The 21,801-nt window shown below is 47.6% G+C and overlaps 1 protein-coding gene across 1 annotated transcript in view; it reads right to left on the bottom strand.

Moving 5' to 3' along the window:
• LOC104498045 (collagen alpha-1(XXVI) chain-like) overlaps window positions 1-21,801 on the bottom strand; it is a gene marked incomplete at its 5' end in the record, with an annotated part of 38,165 nt that overhangs the window by 3,682 nt on the left and 12,682 nt on the right. The window contains 7 exons of the mRNA XM_010141367.1: window positions 910-954; window positions 5,796-5,858; window positions 8,225-8,286; window positions 9,739-9,831; window positions 15,421-15,573; window positions 16,811-16,927; window positions 20,070-20,114. Coding sequence (XP_010139669.1) covers window positions 910-954; window positions 5,796-5,858; window positions 8,225-8,286; window positions 9,739-9,831; window positions 15,421-15,573; window positions 16,811-16,927; window positions 20,070-20,114 — 578 coding nt within the window. The remainder of the gene's footprint in view (window positions 1-909; window positions 955-5,795; window positions 5,859-8,224; window positions 8,287-9,738; window positions 9,832-15,420; window positions 15,574-16,810; window positions 16,928-20,069; window positions 20,115-21,801) is intronic.

Below are 21,801 nucleotides of genomic sequence, written 5' to 3'. Positions count from 1 at the left end.
AATGCACAAGAAATCCCTTTCTAAAGAGAAACTCCTCAGTTATAGCCCATGTTTGCAGAGCCTCTGACCCAAAGCTAAGCCCTTCAGTTTGGTTCCTGCTTCTAAAACCCAGGGTGTCTATTCCTGTCCAACCTTTACAATGTGCAGCTCATGGGAACAGCTACACGGAACTACCTGGAGAACAGGCGTTGCTCTCATCTGACACTTACTCTGAAGCACAGCGAGTTGGCAGGGCTTCCTCTCTGTTCGGACACCAGGACATGGGACACGTGGCTGGCACCACCTTGTTGCTGCCTTCTAAACTGGAGCAGTGGCACTGATGGGCTGCATGCTGCCTCTCACCGAGCTTCTAGCTGGGCCGTGCGCTGCAGGGGCTGTTCACATACTCTCACATATACTCAGACTATAGTTTGGTGCCCCCTTGCCTTAGATAAGGACTTGAAGGGACAGATAGATGTTGGGAAGTATTTTAGAGTGGGAGAGCAGATGTGCGAGAACTCCAAATCTCTCTCTGCAGTTTTATCTCTTCTGGGAATTTGTCCCTCAGCATGTGGGAGGGACAGTGGGAGAGTAACTCCCTACCTGCAGTTCTGTGTGGCAGAACAACCACTGGGCACTGAGGGAGTATTCAGACAGCGTGGAGAGAAGGGCACAGACTTCATGGCCAAGGAAACCTCAAAGACTGGGATTTCTAGCATGTATTAAGATCAAACTCAGGGTTCAAATCATCTCTTGCTCTGCACTTTTAACTGCGGACAGGACCCCGCCCTCCACGACACAGCCTGACAAAGGGAATAAGGCTGAAGCACAGAAACAATAAAAAAAAAAAAAAAAAAAAAAAAAAAAAAAAAAAAAAAAAAAAAAAAAAAAAAAAAAAAAGTAAAAAAACCAGTAGAAATACATGCTTACATCAGCACCTTTGTCACCTTCCTCACCCTTCTTGCCTGGTTCACCCTAAAACAGACAAGAAACAGAAATTTGTTTTCAGGTGACCGAGAACCACGTCCAGGATCACTTCCATTCCTTCCCTCCAAAGAGCAAATGAAAGGCAGAAACATTTCACCAGCAGAAAACAAACTGACTCTCTGGCACTCTATGCCAAGGGCCAAGTGCACTCGTGAACTCTGTCCTGGCTCCCAGCAGCTTCCCAGGAGGTCATCACCATTTCTAACACTGATGAACTTGGCCAGGAGTGGCCAAGCTGCTGGTGGGGCTGGCTGCCATGGCCCAGGCCCACATCAACACTATATCCATCTCATGAAGATAACAGTGAGCAATGCTCTTACCTCACACCGAGATAAAAATACTATTCCCCTCCCCCAAACTGCACATTTTCATCTCTGAGTTAGAACATAAAATCCTCCGCCCTGCTTTCCTCAATTAGGCACACCACTTTCTGCCTCTGAAGATGCTCATTAAGCTTTTCTCGGACAAAGATCCCTCTGTGCCGTCAGCGTTGGTCTGATGTCCCTCCTAACCAGGAAGTTCATGCATGTCTCAAAGAACAGATGACATAAAGAGATTAAACCACAAGCTAACCACAAAACAAGGGAAAGGCCTAACAAACTGGTAATAAAAGACAGTGGAAATGCCTGGGTTCCCCAGACTTGGACATCCGTGAGATACCTGCAAAGCAGGGATGGGTATGGGAGGAAGGACTGAAGAAAAATTGCGTGAATTGTACAAAATGATGAGGTGAAATTAAGGAAGAGAGAAGAGAAACCTTCCAGAGGACACGGGACCTCTATGGATACTGTCAGCCAACTAACCCCAACTTGCTCCACTAGCTCACTTTCAGCCAACCTTCATCTCCATGGGTTGGTTTGCACTTGAGCCGTGCATGTCAGTGCAGCCATCTCGTGGGTGCATCTGCTCCGGTATTGCCAAGAAATCATTTGGCGACACCTCAATCTCATTAAAGGGTTTCCATCCAGCTCAGCTTGGCAAGAGGGAGTTCAGAGCAGCTGATGTACTTTGAGTTGTTTGCAGTGCCCACATTTGGGCTCTGGTAGTGCCAGAAAACTCATGGGGCAGGGAGGGGGCTTCTGTCTGCCAAGGTTTGGCTAGAGGGGATCTGCAAGCACAGCCCATCTCCTCTGCTGGCGTGACGCTTTCCTGATCACGGCGTTTCAGCACTGTGCTGAACGTGCATGAAGACCACATTTCATATGCAGAGGACTAGGTTATGGTGAGGTTACCTGTCAGACAAACATCTAAGCTGGAGACAATTGACCTAAGCATTGCATCTGAGAGAGCTGGCTGAACCAGCTTGCAGCCCGGCCAGGCGGTATGTGCGGTGCCAGGCAGGCACCGAACCCGTCTGAGTCTTGCACACACCCGCAAGTACATCACTTACAGGAAATCCCTTAATGCCCCTCTCTCCAGTCAGACCTGCTTGCCCCTGTTGGAAATAAAGTAAGTGTCATTAGGAGATACTTTTCCATTTGACAAGAACATAGTGTAATTTTTACTAGTGGAATTAAGATGGCTTAATGAAAAACCTTACACTTGGGATAATATGAAAAAAATTCCTCTCCCTTGACATTATCACTTAGAGACAGCAAAAGCGGGTCATGGTTTTCTGTCAAGGAAAATCCCATCATACTTTGGAGAAGTTTGGCTCAATACAGAGCTCCTCAGCTCAGTACCCTCTCAGTAAGATGATTAGCAATTTTTTGAACCTTACAGCAGTCAGTTACATTATACCGGGAAGGAATTTGGCTGCCTATTTGTTTCTTACAAAGACACCGCATTCTTCTCTCTAGTAAAACTGATGGGCTGCTGCTGCCCCAGACAGCAGAGCCCAGGACTCCCCCAGAGCACTGATTTAATCTGCCTCCTGCTCCACACACACATCCCTGCGATCACCCCAACAGCTACCGATCAAAACACGCTGACGGTATTTTGGTTGGTTTGGTTTTCCTGCTGTGTTAGTTTTCACATTGTTCTCAGCAGTGTTTTGGGCGGGGACGGGGGTTGTTTGTTTTTTTTTTTTTTTTTAAACAGAAACACTTTCAAACAGTACGTGTTGGTCTGGGGCGGAATGAAATGCCATTGAACTGAGCATCTTTTTTCCCCTGTTTTCCTCTCCAGTGTTGGTTTCCCACCCTGGAGCACGCTGAGGCAGGGCAGAATCCCTAATCAGAACGGCTATAGATTATTTAAAGAGAAAGCAAGAGTTTGGGAAGAGGAGACAAAATTTAAAAGCATCTTTAGAAATCCACTGATGAAACAGCCACATATTTAACCTGGCTCTTCTCCCCTAGACATACACAGAAACAAACCCATCCTTTTTTCCCCAAAATAACCATCTAGCTGCTGGCAGATTTCGTAGGGAGAGCTGGTTTTATGTCCATCAAACTGCTGCTCTGCCTCAAATACGGACTTTGGGCATCTACAGAACATGAGTATGGAGAGCAGGGAGTGCTCAGTGAGCAGCCAGCCGGCACGAGACAAAGGTCCGTACCGACACGAAGAGCTGAATTTGTCAGGTGCGCTGAGCATCTTCAAAGGGAAATACCTGGATTCTGCACTAGAGGGGGAGAAGCCTGAGGAAATGCACATGGAGACACAGCAACACCCTCAAAATAGATCAACAGACTGTTCTCTGTGTCCAGGGGGGACGGGAAAGGATGTTACCAGCTTAGAGGGGATCAAAGGATATTTAGGCTGGATTTTAGAAATGTCTTTCATCCCAGGCCCTCACTGGCTGTGCCTCTGCAGACTGCCTGGAGATGACGTGGTGAAGCCCTCACTGGCACCGTTCAAGACGAACAGAGGCTGATCGTCAGCGGCGCACATACAGATGTGCCATCCAGGGGATGTGCTCAGGCTGCTTCAGGTCTCTTTTACATCTGTTCGCGCTGAGATTAAGCAGGAATAATGTATAATAACATTTTCTTGACGCTCAATAGATATTGTGAAGCCTCCTCTGCTTTTCCTTGCAGCTGCACAGCTCCTCCGCTCCGTGTAAAGCTTGGTCTAATTTGTATCCGCCAAACCCCAAATTGCAGCATGTAGTTGTCAAAACCAGCATTCAAATCCGCACTCACAAAAGACAAAAAGCGCACAGAACTTCCCACAGAAATTCTGCCAGAAAAAGCAATTGGCTCCACTTTCCACGCTAACAGAGGAAGGGCAGGAAAGAGAATTTATTTTATTCTATTTAGCATGACATTCTGATAATTGAAAACCTCATTTGTCCCAAACCTAGAAGGAGAGTTACAACATCTAACACAAAGGGAATAAAATCAAAGACTGAAGGATTTGTCCCCACTGAATAGACGTTGTAACAAAGCTTTTGTTTCAAAATAAGTCTGGTCAACCACCAGCTAAAGGAAGATGTTGAATGAATCACTGCGGAAGGGCTCTTATCAGTGTCCCAGACAGAAGCCTGACGCTTTGCCAGATACCATACCTCTTTTTAAAACTGAAACTCAACATTTAACGGCTCTGAGCTGTAGTGGGGAACCCGTGCTGAAACCTCATCAGTTAAGGTTTTGCTCTCTATCACAACCTTACATTCTAGTCCCAGACATGCAGCAGTCCCTGATCTGTCAGCAAAGCTGAATGTGTCCAAAGTGGGTAATTTGCACAAGGAAACTGTTCCTAAAAAATTCCGTCGCTTAAGGGAGCTGCAGGTGATTTCCTATGTACGAACAGGGACCAAGCACCCAAAACAATATGCAAAGATACCAAACTAAAACAGTCCATGTGCTGCCTCCTCAGATATCCCCCGCTCCTTGGCGTGAAGCGCCTCGGGAGGGAATGAAACAGGCCTGGACTGGCTCTCCCTGCAAACAGTGTGGGCAGAGGAACATGGTTTCAGTCTGGTGCCAGTTATTCTCAGGAAGTGGGGAAGTCATCAGATTGGAGTTAACCCATGTGCATTTGCCTTTATCTCTTTCAGACATCCCTCCCTTTAGGTTTGGAAGAGCGAGCAGAAATGAAGAGGAGGAGATGGTGTCATATGGGGGAAACCATCATTTTAGAGGTACAAACCAATGTTTTCCTTCTTACCTTTCTTCCTTTCTTTGACTTTGCTCCACACTAGGGTCTTAGTGATGGTGAAGAGTCCCTCTGTGCCCACCACTGCATTTTGCAGATCTAATTGCTGAATAGTCCTCCACCATGTACTACATTCTGAAATAATTTTGCTCTCCTGGTGACTCTCAGAGGAGATTTCAAAGACCATGGCTTTTTGGTGAGTAAGCTGAACAGAAGCTGAGGGCCCAAATGCCACTTTGAACCCTTCCTGGTGCTTGAATGTTGGACTAGTAATCTGGCACATTTACATCCTTGTTAGATTTTTCTCTGGTATCTCCTAAACTTCACCAGTTTGCAAATAACATTCAAACAGCCCTTCTATCTATGCTTGGCACTTGACGCCCCATCAAGGACTGAGGTATAGCACATAAACATATTAAGAACATAATTTCAATAATGTAAATATATTAAGAATATCATTTGACCTGGGGAATGGCTTTGGTTCAGGAAAAGTCTGATGGGCTTTTCCTGCCTCATTGCCACAGAAGGAAGAGTTCAGTTAGACCACCCAAAATATTCCATGCTAAAGCGCTTTGGTTGGTAGAATAAAGTTAGCCTTTAGGGAACACCAGACTTTGCAAGTAATTCAACCCTTTATCTATTACAGTAAACCATCATCTTGGTTCTTGCCGAAGACCTAGAAAATTCTACGTTTAAATTGCTCGTGGCTGCAGTCCCACAGAATTTGAAACAGTGTGTATGATTCCTGAGGCATCTCTGAGAATCTCTCCGTATATGTAAAACCTTACTCTCTCTCCTCGGTCTCCTTTGGAGCCTTTTGGCCCGGGTTGTCCTGGAGAGCCTGGTAAGCCCTAGAAGAGATGCAGAACAAGAAGGAATTAATTTCTACTGCGCATCCTTTGTGTAGGTGTAGTGAATACACATCCCAGGGATCCTCGGATCCTGAAAACCCATTAAGCAACTGGGCTGGATTCTCTTTTACCCTCAAGCAACAATGGAAGCTCTGTCTGCAGACACCCTGAGACCTGTAGTTTCTGCATATGCCTCTACTGAGGTCTTTTAATGCACGGCAGGCTACTGATGTAACATTTTTTAAGGGGTCAGTATGACAGGATAGTTCTTCTTCTCAGTTACCAAGAAATTAATACACAGATCGTACAGTTAGCTCAAAAATCCCCAGTGCTTTCCCCCTTCTTCATAACTGCCTCAGTGGGTGGCCTGAGTAAGCAGACATACCTGGAAATTAATTGGATTGTGCAGTGGAAATTATTTTGAAGCTATTCACTCACCCTAATAAACAATTTTCAAATTAAGCCCAATCTCCACTAATAATTTTCCTCCCCAGGTTGAATAAATCTATAAAGCAGCCACCAGTGGGTAAGAAGGGCATAGTCTCCAGATTTCTACTAATTGAACCGCTTTGCGGAAATCAATCCAAATTCTTAACTTCTCCTCCAGCACCGCCACAGCTGTAAACCAGATGGGGAAGGAACAGCGCTGTTTGTTTGTATTCAGCGTGTCAGCCCCCCAGCTCCTCACTACCACATGCAAGATGCGTTTTTCCACCTCAGGTGACTTGCACATCACCTTGGAGACTGGAGCAAAGGAGACTCCTGCTCCACTCCAGACCACTGGTGATTTAAGCCAACCTGCTTAACAAGAGTTCCCAGAAACCCCCACTTCTCAACGTCCAGAGGAATGGCCTTTCAAGGCATAGCTGCGAGGAGCCTCGTCGTCCACCTGAGCGGCCCAACAAGACTGGGCATTCGTGTTTTAAGGGTCTAAAGGAGGAGCACTCTCCCGGCTGCAGCTGGGAGGGAGCAGTGCTCACCATTAACATGCTGCTCCCCGTCTGCAGTCACCCTCACCAGCTCACCACCAAGCAACCCGGCCTCCGGCTCAGCTGTCTCCCCTGGGCCAGAAGCTCCCCGAAGAGGCAGAAGCTCAGGCCTGATCTAGGAGGTTAACCAGGGCTGCCAGACGCGGCAGGGCACCAGCCCACACTTGGCCCCATGCCAAACATGCAGCATGAACAAAGCTTAAGGGTTCATAAGCATCCTTTCCTCTGACAGCTCTCGACAGGGACTTTCAGTGCACGATTACATGGGGATACTCAAGAACACTGAATTCCGCAAATCTGATGTAAAAAAAGAAGGATTTATAATGTGTGCTGCATGTGAAAAAGCCAGACTCTACTACAGAACCTATTTATGAGTTGTGAATTACCTTATATTTAATCACGTTAAACTGCAGCTGTCATTTTGCTGCCAAATTTCCTACTGTGTTCATATCTGTCTGGAGTTTCTCATCATTCTCCAGAGCATTCACTCGTTGAAATGATTCTGCTACACTGCAAACTTCTGCTAATCTGCTGTCCATTGCTTCTTCAAACCGATTAATACACAGTAAAAATCTCCTCTCTCTAATTTCCAGCAATTCCAAAGCTCAGGATCTAAGATACATCCCTCTGCTAAGTTACTTAACCTTTCTCTCTCTCTGTGCTCTTCAGTCTAATCCCTTTAGTCTTTAGTCTTTTTGATGTCTCTGGTTTACCTCCACATGAAGTAATACTCTTCCCAAAACTGGAGTCCCTTTGTATCAGCCAACCACAATTTTGAGCAGCTTGGCAGTTCACTATCGCTCATTACCTCATGGCTTCGCTTCCCACCATTTAACCAGCTTTTCCATCCACGTGAGGACTTTGCCTTCCCCTATGATAGATTCTTTTGAGTGAGTTCATCACACTCCATTATTACCTCCCCCCTCCACCATTTTTGTATCGATAAATAATCAAACTGATGGTAATTTGTGATGTTTGTCTTGAACAGAAAATGCTGTTCCTCCAAAGCTGAGCTTAACAAATCCCCCTGGGTGAATTCCCATTGGTGCATTTTTGTCCTTTTTATGTGAACGCAGTATTTTTCTGTCACTCTCTTAGGAAAGCCTATGTCAAATCCTTTGCATCAACTCGGGCTGCAGTGAAATGTTTTGACACTGCAACAGCACGATGTGTTGTTATGATTACGGGAAGATCTGGAAATCGCAACCATTTCCACTTCTCAACACAATTCAGAATGAAAAGAAGGTACAAAAATCACAGAATTTCAAAGGGAACAACACAGCAGATCTGAGTCTTATAAGCTACTCTCTCCCACTGTGCAATGAGATGTTTCACACCTGACCCCCGACCCAGCCCCAAAGCACTAAAGTGTCTTACTTGTGATCCAGGGGCTCCGATAGGTCCTGGTGGCCCCTTGGGTCCCGAAGCTCCTGGTGGCCCTGGTGGGAATCATCATTTGAATCATCATTTTAAGGAGACTGAGGAGGAAGGGCTCTAAATTCCAAACACATGCACTTCCTCTTATTGTTGTGCTTTGACTCTCAGCGGGTGAGAGCTATTCATCGATCACAGGACCGCAGCACAAGCGCTTCATCACACACCCCCTGACACAACACATCCCTGTGCCCTAAGGAAGATGTTAGAGCTCTGAGGGAGAAAAAGGTGAAAACGGGCCAGAAGGATGTCAGGTACCTGCTGCACTTCCATTGTTTAGTGACAACTTTGAGAAAACTTAAACTAGATCCATGGGACAGCTACATCAGAGCAAGATACTACAGCTGCTGTTCCTAAAACAGCCTCGGAGCGGGCAGGGAAAGTCCATGAGCCTGCTACGGACTGTCTCTAGTGTTGTCAGGAGGTTGGTAGTGAACACGAAGGGGTCAGAGTTTGGACACAGCCAGCACGAGAGGCTGACTGTGGCACAGCAAAGCGCTCTCTCGTTCTTTGCTCTCTCCCGTGGCAATAGACTCTTCTGAAGTCTGTGGCACAGAAGAGCCTGAGACCAGACGAGTGAGACGCTGTCTAAAGAGGTCAGCTTGTTTTACACAGTCCCCTCACAGATTCTTTCCTTTTGGAAAAATAATTATATCTCAACAGCAGCTGTTAAATTATACCCGCAAATGGGAGACAGAGTATTTGCTTAGCTCAGCAATACTCCTCTCTGCTTTAGTTGTCACAACCCTTGAGATGAGCCAGTGTGGACACTAGACACAAAGTACCGCTGAATCAGCCTCGGTCGTTAATGCACCAGACGAGCGCTTGAGCCAAAGAGGAAAGGAATTGAAGGGTAAGTGAAAGGGCCTCATAACAAAAGGAAAAACCCTTTCTGCAACTAATGGGACTTCACTGCTAAGTATGCCTCACGCGGGGAAGTGCTGATGTTTGCAGGAAGACTATCGTCCAAGCCACTCCTCAACACAGAGAAAAAGATGACTTGCCACTGAATTTTCATGCCAGATTCTGATTTCAGTTATACTGGTGAAAATCTGGAATAGCTCGAACCAGCTCCAAAGTGTGCACACACATCACAGAGGAGGTGCTGGCCAGATCCTGCTCAGCGGAGCTCTACAGAGACACGACAGGACTGCAGCAGCGGTGAGGACATCTCTGCTCTCATAAAGGAATTAACTGGACAACCCATTCATCAAGACAGTCTTTAATTATTCCCTTCTCAAGATGTGACCTGCCAAAGGCAAAACGATCTGCCACTATCAACAGAAAAGAAACCCGGTCACTTCTTGGCAACTTTCCCACTCCTGCACCCATTTCCAGTGAGGACCACTTACTTGCTTTCTCTGCAGGCATCCCACAGACCACTCCACTCTCCATCAGAAAGTTCTTTTGTTCATCTTACCCATCATTACAGTTTGCAGCTCAACTGCGTTTATTACCTGGTGGCCCAACGGGGCCTGGGGCTCCCCGTGGTCCTGGCAGGCCGGCCATGATGGTGTCTATGACGGTGGAGGCCAGCTGGGGTTCTCCATCTGTGTTAAAGAGCAGAGCGGTTAGCGTGGAGCTGCCAGCAGTCAGGACATCTCACCAAAACCCTTTAGTGCCTGCTGCTGGCCAAGGGCAGGCAGTGCTTCAGGGTGCAATGTCTGGGCTCTTGCAGCAATTACGCTTTGCTCTCTGAGGGCACAGGCTGCATCCCCTGGACTTGCAGAGCAGCCCATCTCACCTCTGATAACCCCAGAAAGCTGGTTCTTTCTGTCAAACACCTGGCGTTCCTGCACGCCTATATAACCCTACCCTTGAACGCCAAAGGGCAGCTCTGCACTGCACAGCAATAACTGACCCATCTCCAAGACATCTGGCTTCTGGTTGCCTGAGAAATCAAACATGGATGTGGAGCTCCCTCCTGTCTGGCATCAATGAACTGCTGAGCCAGTCTGGCACATCCCCAGCGAGCTCATGGGTGAGGTGGTGGGAGATAACGTGTGGTCTAAGGATGCAGGAAAGCCCAGGGAGAGGGCATGCTCTGACCCCGCCACATACTCAGGAAACTCTCTTGCCATTTAGGATTATTTTAGGTGTTCCACTGGTCACCTTGGGCCAGTGAGTTCTGGGAAACAGATGGAAACATGAGTGGATCAGGGAAGGAAAAGCCAGCAGCAGGAACTGGAGGAATTTTGCGCTTTTGCACATCTTTCTCAGACCTCTCCTGTTACAAATAAAAACAAGCAGCCTGAGGCTGTCCCCACCTTCCCTCATCCTTGAGCCAATAGGCTTACCCCTTCAGCTGGTACCTGAATAGAAAAAACACAGCTATATAAAAAAAACCCTTATTATTCATTGCAATTCCAAAACCATATTCAACAACCCTGTTCCCTACAGACCTGTACTGTAGCATACTCGTACGCTGTAGGGTACCTGTACAGCAGCAACTTTCATCTGAGCATCCCACACCACTAGCTGACACTTGTGCAAACCTTGGGGCAAAAATTCCACGACCAAGACAACAAGATCACAAAGCAAGGAAAGGAACCCCCATGTCCTGGTGCTACTCAGACTTGCAGTCCACTGGCCTGACCAGTGCTGTAGGACCAACAACATACTTTCTGCTGCATTTAACCTGGATGAAAACGTTGGCTTCTGGTCTTTGGGGAGGTAAACCCTCTGAAAAGTCCACGTTTTGCAGTGCTGGATGTCGCCGTGCTGGAATAATGTCCATCTCCTCCTGCCCATGACCTCAAACTCACTCATGTTTCCTTTCGCCCATCCCTTTAACCCATCACAGTAAAATTCAGGGGGACCCTTTGCCATGAAAGACTGCAAATATCTGACTGTTGCATTGGTGCAAGTATTCAGCAACACCAGGAAGATCAGGAGGGTGTTTGCTTACTCTGCAGAGTCCAACCCAAAGGACATAAGGTGAAATCTCCAACTTCTGGAGTGTTGGCAATGATAGAGAGGACTTTCAAGCTAGTTGTGTTAAAGCAGTTCTTAGGGCAAACTGTCAAGGGTGACAATCTATCTATCTCTGCAACACCTTCCTGGTAGCAGAACAGCACTAGATCTAACCCAGATCCCCCTGAGAACCAAATTTTGTGCCTAAAACCTGAATGCAAACAGGTATTTCTTTAACTACTGCTTCTAACCCCATCCATCTTCCCTTCTTTACAGCCCTGATACAAAACAACTAAGACTCTTTTCATGCTCAGAAGGAAAGGTACCCAAGTGAAGTGTGTAATCCAATTAATTTGAGTTTTATTTGACCATGTCAAAATCCATCACAGCTTGGGAGTAAGATGAAATTGGGAAATGAGCATTGAACAGCAGCGAAGGCATTAACAATTGAAGAGCCTTTTGCTTTTAAAGAATGAGCGGTCACCACAATCCAGCGCACACCCATGCGGAGAGAGGCCGGGCTGCAAACAGGCAGGACGTAACTGCTGCTGCAGGTAAGCCAGGACAAAGGTTTGGGTTCCAGCACCTTCCAGCCAAATGGTACGTTATTGTGATGACAGAGTTACTCCCGCAAACCCACCCGTCCTGCCACTGGACACAAAGTTAGTTACGAAAGCTGATTCTGTAACTGTGACACAGACGAGAGCTCAGCTCAACAGCCCTTGAGCTCAGGAGCTCCTGACCCAGCTCTGTAGCACAGGAGTACGGACACGCAGGAAATGTAGCGTGGCTCCTTCCTCAGCTGCCTGGCCAGGCCAAACTCACTGAGGTCAAGGCTTCCTTCCAGGCGGAACTCTGAATGAAACACACTGCGAGTGAAGTGGGATGGAAGTGTGTTAAAACACAGCTCTCAGGGTTTTTTAAGGGACTTTCTCCCTGCAAAGCAGCAGGAAGAACTCATCTCCTTATAAATCCTTTTACAGACACGGGGACACTCTGGGGTTCTCTGCCACTGGAGACTGTTACAGCAGCCACAAAATAGTTCAAGCAACAGATGGTAGCAGGAATCTCCCCTCCTTGGCCATCTCCTGCACTGACCCAGGCACTGCTGGGCTCTAGGGCTGGATTTGGTTTCAGTGCTTCTGGATATAACAAAGCAGCAGCAGATGACCCTCTGCCTTGTTTGAGAAGACTCGGGTCCACAAATCGCTCCAGGAGCTTTCCAGCTGCTAGCCAAGCCAAGAGGAAGAGTGCGACTGGTCTGACCCGGGCAGATACGAGCACCTACATTCTCTGGAAGAGAGCACTAACTTCCTGCAAAGGGAAGCCCTGAAACAGCAGTGAGGTGGCCTGATCCATGCAGGGAAACTTGCCCAGCCAGCAACAAGGCACTTTGGATGAAAGGGCCAACACAGCTTTGAAAGCAACCAGTAGGGTTTTCTAAATGAAATGCCATTCCCTTCCTCTGCTCCGTTCCCTCTTCCTCAGGACGCAGTACGCAAGGCGGCAGGCACTGGGATGTCACTGTGCAAATCTCTGTTCCACGCTTTTCTTTCCTCAGTGACATGCTGGGCACACAGCAGGCTTGCCGTGCCTCGGTTTCCCCTTGCTCTACCCGCAAAACAGATTAACGTCATCACGTGTCCTTTGCAAACTGAAATCTTTGAGACGTGAGAAAACACAGCCTTCAGAGTGAAAGTTGCGTTCTTTCCTCTTTTCTCTACAAACTGTCTTAGCTTTAGCAGGAGAAAGAGGACCAAGCCGGTTCTAGCCCACGTACCTGATCCACTCACTCTGGTGGCAGACAAAGCAAGCGGTCCCTGCAGCAGCAGCCTCAGCAGAGGGGCACAGTCATTTGGCCTATGTCTAATGTTTCTAAGGGATAAATTCCCCCATTACAGGCTTGATTTGTTGAGACAGGATGGAAATGAAGTAATTCTGTCTTAATTTCTTTCTGCTACCTGATCTGGAGGGAGACAACTGGGACCAATTTCTTTACCACAGCACAGGGAAACTGAGAAAATATCTGTCTCCTCATTTTTGCCTCCTGCCTGCTGATAAACATTGCCAGCAGGAACTTATTGTGATTAATAAAGGCACAGGCATTAGCCATGTTCAGGCGGAACCAAATGCTGTGCTACCGCTAACAATCTGAGAGAGCCTTCTCCCCCCTGCCTGGGTGCACATGCCTGTTACCAGGAATATGCTTCCCTCTGCTGTCAGCAGCTGGAATCTTGTGTCTATAGCTTTCAGATGTGCTCTGTTCAAAATAAATAAATATATTTTAAAAAAAAAAATCTACCTGGAATTTACAAGACCAAGTTTTATGGATGGTAGAGGATCAGCTTTCCACCAACCTGTGGTAGGCAAAATCAGCCAACACATAAGGAAAATGGGAAGTTTTAGAAGAAAATGGTCTTGATGTTGACTTTATCATGACCACAGAGATAACTTACACTTGTAGTGAGACTTGTATTAAGAAAAATTTTTAAAACAATAAAATTGTCACAAAGGCTTGGCCTACTCCTTCTGTAAACCAAGAAATGCACCACAGATATGGGGGAGAAGTACAAGGCTGCCCCAGTTATTCATGGTCCCGTGGGAGCCCATTGCTGCCCAGTGTCGGCAGAGTTAATACAGATATTTATCCACATGTTTATCCACATCCCATTTTGGGATAATACAGAGTTCACCCTTCGCACACATCAGCCGGGAAGGCCATGTCATCAATGCCTTTATACACTTAATTTATCTACTACTTTGCAAGAAAGACTTTGACTTCAAGGGTGGCTGGAGGGAGGTGGCAGCAGCAGTACCCAAACCATCCTTAAGGATCCTTTGCAATAAAGGGCTGAAGGCAGCACCATTTGGTGTGATCCTGTAAGGTGGCAAGGTGACCACCATGCACAACTTCCTTGTTTTAAGGCTCCTGAACGCAGCAGCTCAACCTACATTTTGTGAAAATCTTAGTAGTGAACCACAATTAATATCATCCTGCCCATACACTCTAAGTAACTGAATATGAAAGTGAGCCATTAAAATTCTTCCCAAATTAAAAATACATCTGTTCACTTTTGGGAAAAGGAGTCTGGAGAGTGGAGTGGGTGGCAGGAAAAGGAGAGCTCTAGAAACCTGTCAGGTACAGGCAGACTTACTAATCCCTGGCTGTAACTAATACAACCGAGCTTTGAAGCTGGATGTGAGCAGAAGAGCTGGGGAAGAGGCACTGCTGAAGTCTGGGGGAGTGGTGATGGGAGACCCGGCAGAGCCGGGACTCCAGTCCACCACCAAGTGGAGAGACAGCTGAGCTCTGCTTGGTCTTTGTTAGTTGAGATACAAGACTGGACCAGAAGGACCAAGCCCAAATCTAAGCGCAATCAGATAAAAAGGCATGATGTGCCTTTCCTAGAAAGCCTTTTCTTGCCAGGTACAGCACAAATCAAATAAATATATTTTTAAATCACCATAGCCCTGACACTCCAGCTACAGGGAAGGGACAAATCACAGTCTCTGTCTGGGATTTTGAGTCCGTAATTCTGTGTTTTGCATGGATGTGGGATAATGTTGATGCACAGAGGCACAGGTGGAAGACACATCTGCGGGGGCAGGAAAAGAGATGCTTTTAACAGATGTCCTTGTTCTGTTATATAATTTCAGAGCTGAAAACTTTTGGTACTTCCATGAGCAATCCCGAGCCCTGTAACACTGCAACAGCGGCACCAAGAGGTCTCTCAACGGCGCAGTTTTGTCGCACCAGCACCTAATCAACCAGACTGCTGTATTTCTCTACCACTTCTCTCCCACACGATGCTACCAAGCTCTGCCATTTCACTAGAGACCCTCTTCACAGTAGCTGCTCGTGATGGAAGCCTAAAGGACACCGAGTTGTCTCCTCAAAGATATGATGAACCCAGAAAACCAGGTACAGGGAACAGCCAGAAATCCCCCAAGCCCTGTTCTCACTGAGGGTTTTAGAAGAGTTTTAGAGACTTGGTTCCACATTCTGGAGAGGTGAACCTCTCTAGGTTCTAAGTCTTATGTGTTTCACCTTGAACAGGAATATCCAAGAGACCCACACAATAGAGGCAGGTTGTCTAGCTGCTCACAGGGAAGGCAGAGCCCTCGCAGCACCCAGCAGGGAGGTAGGAGGAAGAGCTGAGCTGCTCTGTGCCTTCCCACTCTGCTGATGTCACCAGAAAGAAATGGCAACTGAGGAGGAAACTTACTTTCTTTTTCAGCTGTGGGCTGGAGTGAGTAGAGAACTCCTTGCTGGAAGGTAAGAGGGAGGCTTGGGGTGGCTGGTGGCCCTGGAGGACCTGGGGGACCTGGGATCCCGGTTTCTCCTGGAAGTCCTCTTGGTCCTTGAGGTCCCAACAAGCCTGTGCAGAGGCAGGAAAGGATGTGTTAGTGCATTCAGAAATGTGCTAGTGATGCTACCATGTAAAAAGGCAGTGAGAAAACAAAGGTTCTGTCCTGAACTGTAATTGTGGGAGTTAGGATTGTGGGGGAAAATAGGAACAGCTTCCCAATTTTCCAGTATTTGCCTTTGCATCTTCTTCTGGAAAGCAGACTGCCTTCCTCGGCCTAAAGAACAGCCTTCCTTCACTCAGCTCCTGGAAGAATAAAATCCGCCCCCTCTCTGAGGCCAAGTAAGAAACTAAAGGCAGTGAGGTGTGAAATCAAGAGCTGCCCTTCTTTCTCCTCCCCTCCAGGTACACCTGTATGTCACCTTGCTGCCCAGAAAGCACACAAAGAACACCAGAAAACCAGGCTGTCCAGCAGCAGCAGACAATCCCGCTTCCTGTGGGGCTGGAAGGCTCGTGGTGCAAACTGAGAAACCAAAAGGCAGACACATCCTTGGCCAGACTTTAGCCACTGACAGGTTGCCAGAAAATGCCAAAATCATTCAGAGCTGCTCTCACGTTTAAGGTAAGCTCCAAGTTTCAAATCTTTCCTGAGCTCAGGTTTACGAGGCACAGCCTTTTAGACTGATACAAAGCACAGAGCCTGAGGTCTGGCACCTATTGTGCAGTATCACTTTCATCAAAAGATTTAGGAACGTTTAGGGGATGAAGAAAGTGTCCTAGCTCAGGAATGGAGTAACTCTGAACAAGTGGCCTCATAACCTTTTCCTTAACATATAAAACCATCATTAGTTTGACATTCTGGCATCTGACAGCTTGACATAAATGGTGGAGAAAAAAGGAGGTTAAACCAGGCACACAGTGAGAGTGTTAAACAGGGAACGCTCTTTTCCAAAGGCTGACAGATCAGAGTCTACGTTTTACAGCTCCGGAGCAGGATGGGGAAACGTGACCCTGCTCTGTAGCTTTCTGGGACAAGCTCTCTCCAGCTCCTCAGGAAAACCCAGGGACCGTCATTGCTCAAGCAGACGGTTGCCCACTCTGAGAGCTGCTGGCTGATTTCAGTGCCCAGGAGACTCCCTGGAATGGATTCAATACCAGCTGAAGGTGTTCAGCATTTTGTGTGTCCAGCCTTTTATGATCTGTTAATTATCTCAGATAATTTGTATAATTATCTGTTAATTATCTCAGATAATTTGTATAAAGTGAAGTATCTCCTGACATGGTAGCACTGCCCTCCTCCAGGACTTACCGGGTGGCCCTGCTGGTCCCCTCTCACCAGGTTGTCCCTTCTCTCCTTTTGGCCCTGGTGGTCCTGGAAGACCAGTTGGTCCAACTGGGCCTGGAGGACCAACCTGTCCTGGCAGCCCTGAAAACATTCATAAAGAAAATTAGTCAGAGGTTAGGACACTGCTGAAGTCAGAAGGTCTTTAGCAACTGAGAGACGAGACGAGAGGGACTCAAAGATGCAAGAGGAAGAAACGCTCCCCTGCTCGCACAGGGAGCACAGACAGCGTGGTACTGCTGGCAAGAGCTGGCTGGTAAGCAGGGCAGAAGAGCCTGACTCGACCTTGTTCTCCTCTTCTTCCTTCAATCTTCAGAGAAACAAGCATGTCCCCACACAAGGCCCATCCCACAAAGTCAGTAGGATGTGTCCCCCCAGCTGGGAAGTGGTTGTCAAAGCTAGACTGAGCCCATGCTGTCCCCTTCCCAAGGTCTGAACAGTTCTGGGCAGGGTCTGGCTGGTCCCTCAAGCACTCCTTTGCTAGCTTCATCCAGACACGTGTGCCAGCTCCGTGGCTGTCCCAAGGTATCAAAATACACAAAATATATTTGCAAAAGCAAATCAACCCCTGTCTTCCACTTGCTCTGGCCGATCTCTACGTGTCACCCAGAAATTCTGCATCAAAGATGTTGCCCTTTTCTCCCATTTTATCTAACGAGGGTACCATGGTGTGCACAAACATTTTTCATCCCACACTGAACTTAGGCACCCACACTTCCGAAGTACCTAGATGTTATTCATTTATACCAGTGAGTAGTGTGCTGAGCAAAGCCAATAACAGGAGTTATGGCCCAGTGCGATGCTTCTTGGCAAGTCCACTCAGACTCCCAGTAAGCCTATGGAAGGTGCAGGCAGCATTTGCATCCTGAAAGTGACTGTTTCTGAGGACACTAAATAAAATCTTAATGTTGTTTTCTTTAGACTATCGAAGTAGTAACAACACTTGGCAATTTTATAGTGTTCTGCAGAAAAACACTGTGTGCCTTTGGCTCACAGAAGTAGTAGCAGCTTTGGAAAGATACGCTTAAATACCGTGCAAACATCATCGAAGGCTTTAATACCTTAGAGAGGCGGGTGAGTTAGTCTGTCTACTCAGATTAAAGGGATCATGGTTACAATAAAGGCATTAACTGCATTAACTGTCAGAGCCGAGAGAGTGAGAGGGTCCTGGTTTCTGGGCTACCTAAATGGCTCTGAGTATTTGCAAGCAGTGGCAGATGCAAGCTGCAAAGCTAGAGGAAAATTCGAGTCCAAAGATCAGCACGCGCAGATTTCAAGTTTTACTCTACTGCGTATGACCATAACCCAGCAGAGAGCAAGTTAAGTTTTGATAAAAGTGTCATTCCCCTTCCCGGATGTCAGCAGAGGTACCGGACCCTCCAAGAGCAGTGCCAGGAGAACCTGCTGCATGTAGGGGGTAGAGAGGAATGAACAGGAAGAGAGAGAGAGAAGGCAAACAGTGAACGAGCTGGCCAGCCTCCACAGCAGGTACCAAGGGGAACAGGCTACACAATAAAAACCAAGGCTCACAGCATTTGCAGTTCCCGCATTTGGATCCGGTTTCCAGTCTAGGCGTGGGACAGCCCACCTGGGGCACATACTCTTCCTCCAGGACACTCATCCAAACGCTTCATTTCTCAGAATGAAGCAGTAATCCCCGACATCAGACCTCCTGCAAAGACTGTCCTTGCTCTCCTTTTTTTTTTTTCCTATTCTGGAGGTGTCCAAATTATTTTTTCTTACAAAAATGAAATCTATCCACCTCTAATCCGTGGTGAAATGGGGCAGACTGACGAAGTGAGATTTTTCAAAGGCTCTGTGTGGGCATGTGTGCCTGTACTTTTGTTCTACTCGGCCATCAGTAAAGATGTGATCTGAGTACTGAACAAGGAATTAAGGAAAGGTTTTCATTCAGATCAGTTTGCGTACCCCCAGGACACAAAGTGCAGCCTCTCCTGTGAACAGAGGGGCTCTTCTAATGGATATCGCCCGACAGTGGATGCTGCACTTGGCATCGGGAGCCCATTTAAGAGAGCAAAGAGTAAGAGCATTTCTTCACAGCACCACAAACAGCTTCTCATCCCTACCAAAAACCCCCAACACAACTGAAACTTTTGCAGCAAATCCTCTCCAGCGCAGAGGGGAGAGCAGCAGAAACGCTGCTTTGCAAGCTCACCACACTGTGCTGCTGAGCGCGGGGTAAAACATCTCCTCGCTCGAATGAATCAGCCTCAATCCTTCAGTTCAACCTCTGTAACTCAGTCCTGGGAGCTGCTGCAGACCGAGAGCCATGGCTGGCTGCGAGCATCCTCAATCACGCTGCTGCGGCCGAGCCTTACAGAAACTGGCACTTTCTTCCCTGAAGGTGGAAAGCGCTAAAGGAAAGGCGAGGAGAAGCCGCACTGAGTAATGTGTCAGGGAAATGCTCCTGCTGGTGACAAATGGTGCTACCAGCATAAAAGAGACAAGTGCAAAAGGGAGAAGGAAAAGGGAAGGATTCAGGCAAAAGAGGGGAGGGAAATGAATAGGCCAGATCTTCAGTTGGCATCAGTCAGCTCTGCTGCAGTGGCATTGCCTTCAGAGAGCTGAAGCCCATGGTGAGTATTTATCCTCCAAAAATATGAAAGTAAAAGCCATAGGGAAAAATAATTTTTTTTTAAAAAAAGGGAGGGGGTGACTCTTCTGCTGCTGGAGACCAAATCAGACGTGCAGAGACCTGGATTTTCTTCCTGGCCCTGTCATTAACCTGTCATCAACCCACCATCTGCTCCCTTTCCTTCCCCAAGGTTTTCTCCGCGCAGGAGCAGGGATTTCTCTGTGTGGAGCTTAGCAAAACGATGCCCAGAACATCACCAGCAGCTCCTGGTGCCCCTGGCAGGCAATACCAGATAACTGACGGTGTTTCCTCCCACCCCTCAGCACGTGTCCTCTCACTCCAGCCACGTGTCCTCCACTGAACTGCCCGTCCATCAGGCAGCTCTTTCTGTCCTCTGTGTGCTGGGGGAACTGTGAGTCCCAAAGGCGATGAAGTGGCCATTTCACCTCTCTAACCAGCGCAGCCCATGATCACATAAAACCCAAAGAGTTTTATCTTTGTATCTGTGAGGCTCTGAACCACTGAGGACTCCTGCCCCAGGACCCTTTTGCTTTTTGGGATGTACCGTGTACACTGGGCACAGTAGTGTTTGTGCTTTGAAAGAGGAAATAGCAGAAACCATGGACTTACCCTGTGGTATTAGCTGCTCCTCTGCACCTCTGGGTCCTTTAGGCTCTAGATAAGAGGGTCAGGGGAATAAAAAGAAAGCAAACAAAAAAAAAAAAAAAGAAAAAGGAAAAATATATGAAAAATGTGGTCTCTTGCTGCCAGCTGGCTCAGCCAGAGTATATGTATTTTCTTAACGCTCGGTAAAACATATCCTGTTGATTAACAAGCTGATCAGAAAGGCCAGTGGTGCAGCTGTCTCAACAGCTCTGATTGCTTTCAAATGACGGTCTGTTCTCAGCCCTGTCACTCACAGAAGAAATAACTCCCCTAATAAACAGTAGCGAGTTCTGGATTTCAGCCTGGGGAGGTGTCAGCCAACCCAGAGCTGTAAGGTCATCCAGAAACACTCCCACCATCCAAAGCGTCCAGTCCATATCAGCCACCTCCATGGTGGGCAACAACAATCTGCCCTTAGTCCATCCGCTGGAGAAACCTGGTGGCATGCAAGTTAGCACTGGGATTTGCTTTGGCTGACAAACTAGAAGCAGGGCAAAGTAGGCAGCACTTCACAAAAAACGGTGGGGAAGGGGACAGGAGGAACAGAGGCTTAGCTTTCCACAACTCCAAACCACCCAGGACACTCAGGTTCGACCTCCACCTACTCTAATCTCACACTTGTTGAAAGATCTCCGGAGGTCTGCAGTCTCTGTAAGTGAACCTGGGGCCAGCTTTGAGCCATGAGTCACAGCCCGGTGTTGAAATCGTGCGAAATGGGTGCCCTCCACCATCCCAAGCCAACTGTGTGAAATTCCCTGCATTTCACCAAAATCCACGGTGCATTTTTTTGGCTGGCTTTGAGTCGTAGATAGAAACTGGTGTGGGCAGGAAAAGAAGCCAAACATGGACCCAGATCCGTGAAACACCCCCCCAGGTCCTTGGCAAAGGAAGTATCTGAAGCCTACAGAGCTCGGGCAGGGCTTTGAGCAGGCAATCTCCTGTCAATAAGCAACTTAACTAATCGCTTCTAATTGCTGAAAGACACCGTCCTGACGTGAAACAGTCCAGCACACGCCTGATCCCCAGTCGTTACACTGGAGTTGTTACTCCATGCGGGGTTAAATAAACACAGGCTAGAAAAACAAGGGGTAACAGCGAGCAAGGACCACCCCTGGCAGGGCTGTGATGTGCAGCTGGCTGTGCACAGCCTGCAAGGCTGGCTGACAGGACAGGCTCACATGAGGCTCAGCCATCACCTGGTTTTCGGGGTGATCACTAGCTGTCTCTTGGGTTTACTGCAGGGGTGGAGGGTGCTGAGGCTGGACCACGAAGTCAGCCCGATGCATCGCCGCCTGGGTGAGGGGCATTGCTGCTCCTTGCTGAGCCAGAGGAGATGATCATTTGTACAGAGCCTCCGAGAAGAGGGGACTTCGAGCGGAAGGGACAGAGCTGTCAGTACTTTTTCTGGATTGCCTTTAGTACAATGAAGTGCAGGTGCAGAGATACTGCGACAGCAAAAATAAATGACACAGAGACAGCAGAATGAGCGTATAATGGACACGGGGGGAAACTGCTTTAATTCAGTTCCTGGCAGTCATCACTGTGGGTCTGAAAATACTTTGCAAAACATATTGTTAGTGAACCTCCCTCCATGTTGTGGCATCCTGTCAAATTATAAACACAGGCGACATCTGGTCTATGTTGGTTGCTCCAAGTCTGCTGCAGTCATGAAAGGCTGCCATAAGAAACTGTTCAG

The sequence above is a fragment of the Buceros rhinoceros genome, unplaced genomic scaffold (genome assembly GCF_000710305.1).
Source record: "Buceros rhinoceros silvestris isolate BGI_N320 unplaced genomic scaffold, ASM71030v1 scaffold1778, whole genome shotgun sequence".
NCBI classification, from domain to species: domain Eukaryota; kingdom Metazoa; phylum Chordata; class Aves; order Bucerotiformes; family Bucerotidae; genus Buceros; species Buceros rhinoceros.
Note: the sequence above shows the minus strand (reverse complement) of the source record. Positions and strands in the feature narration are given on the sequence as shown.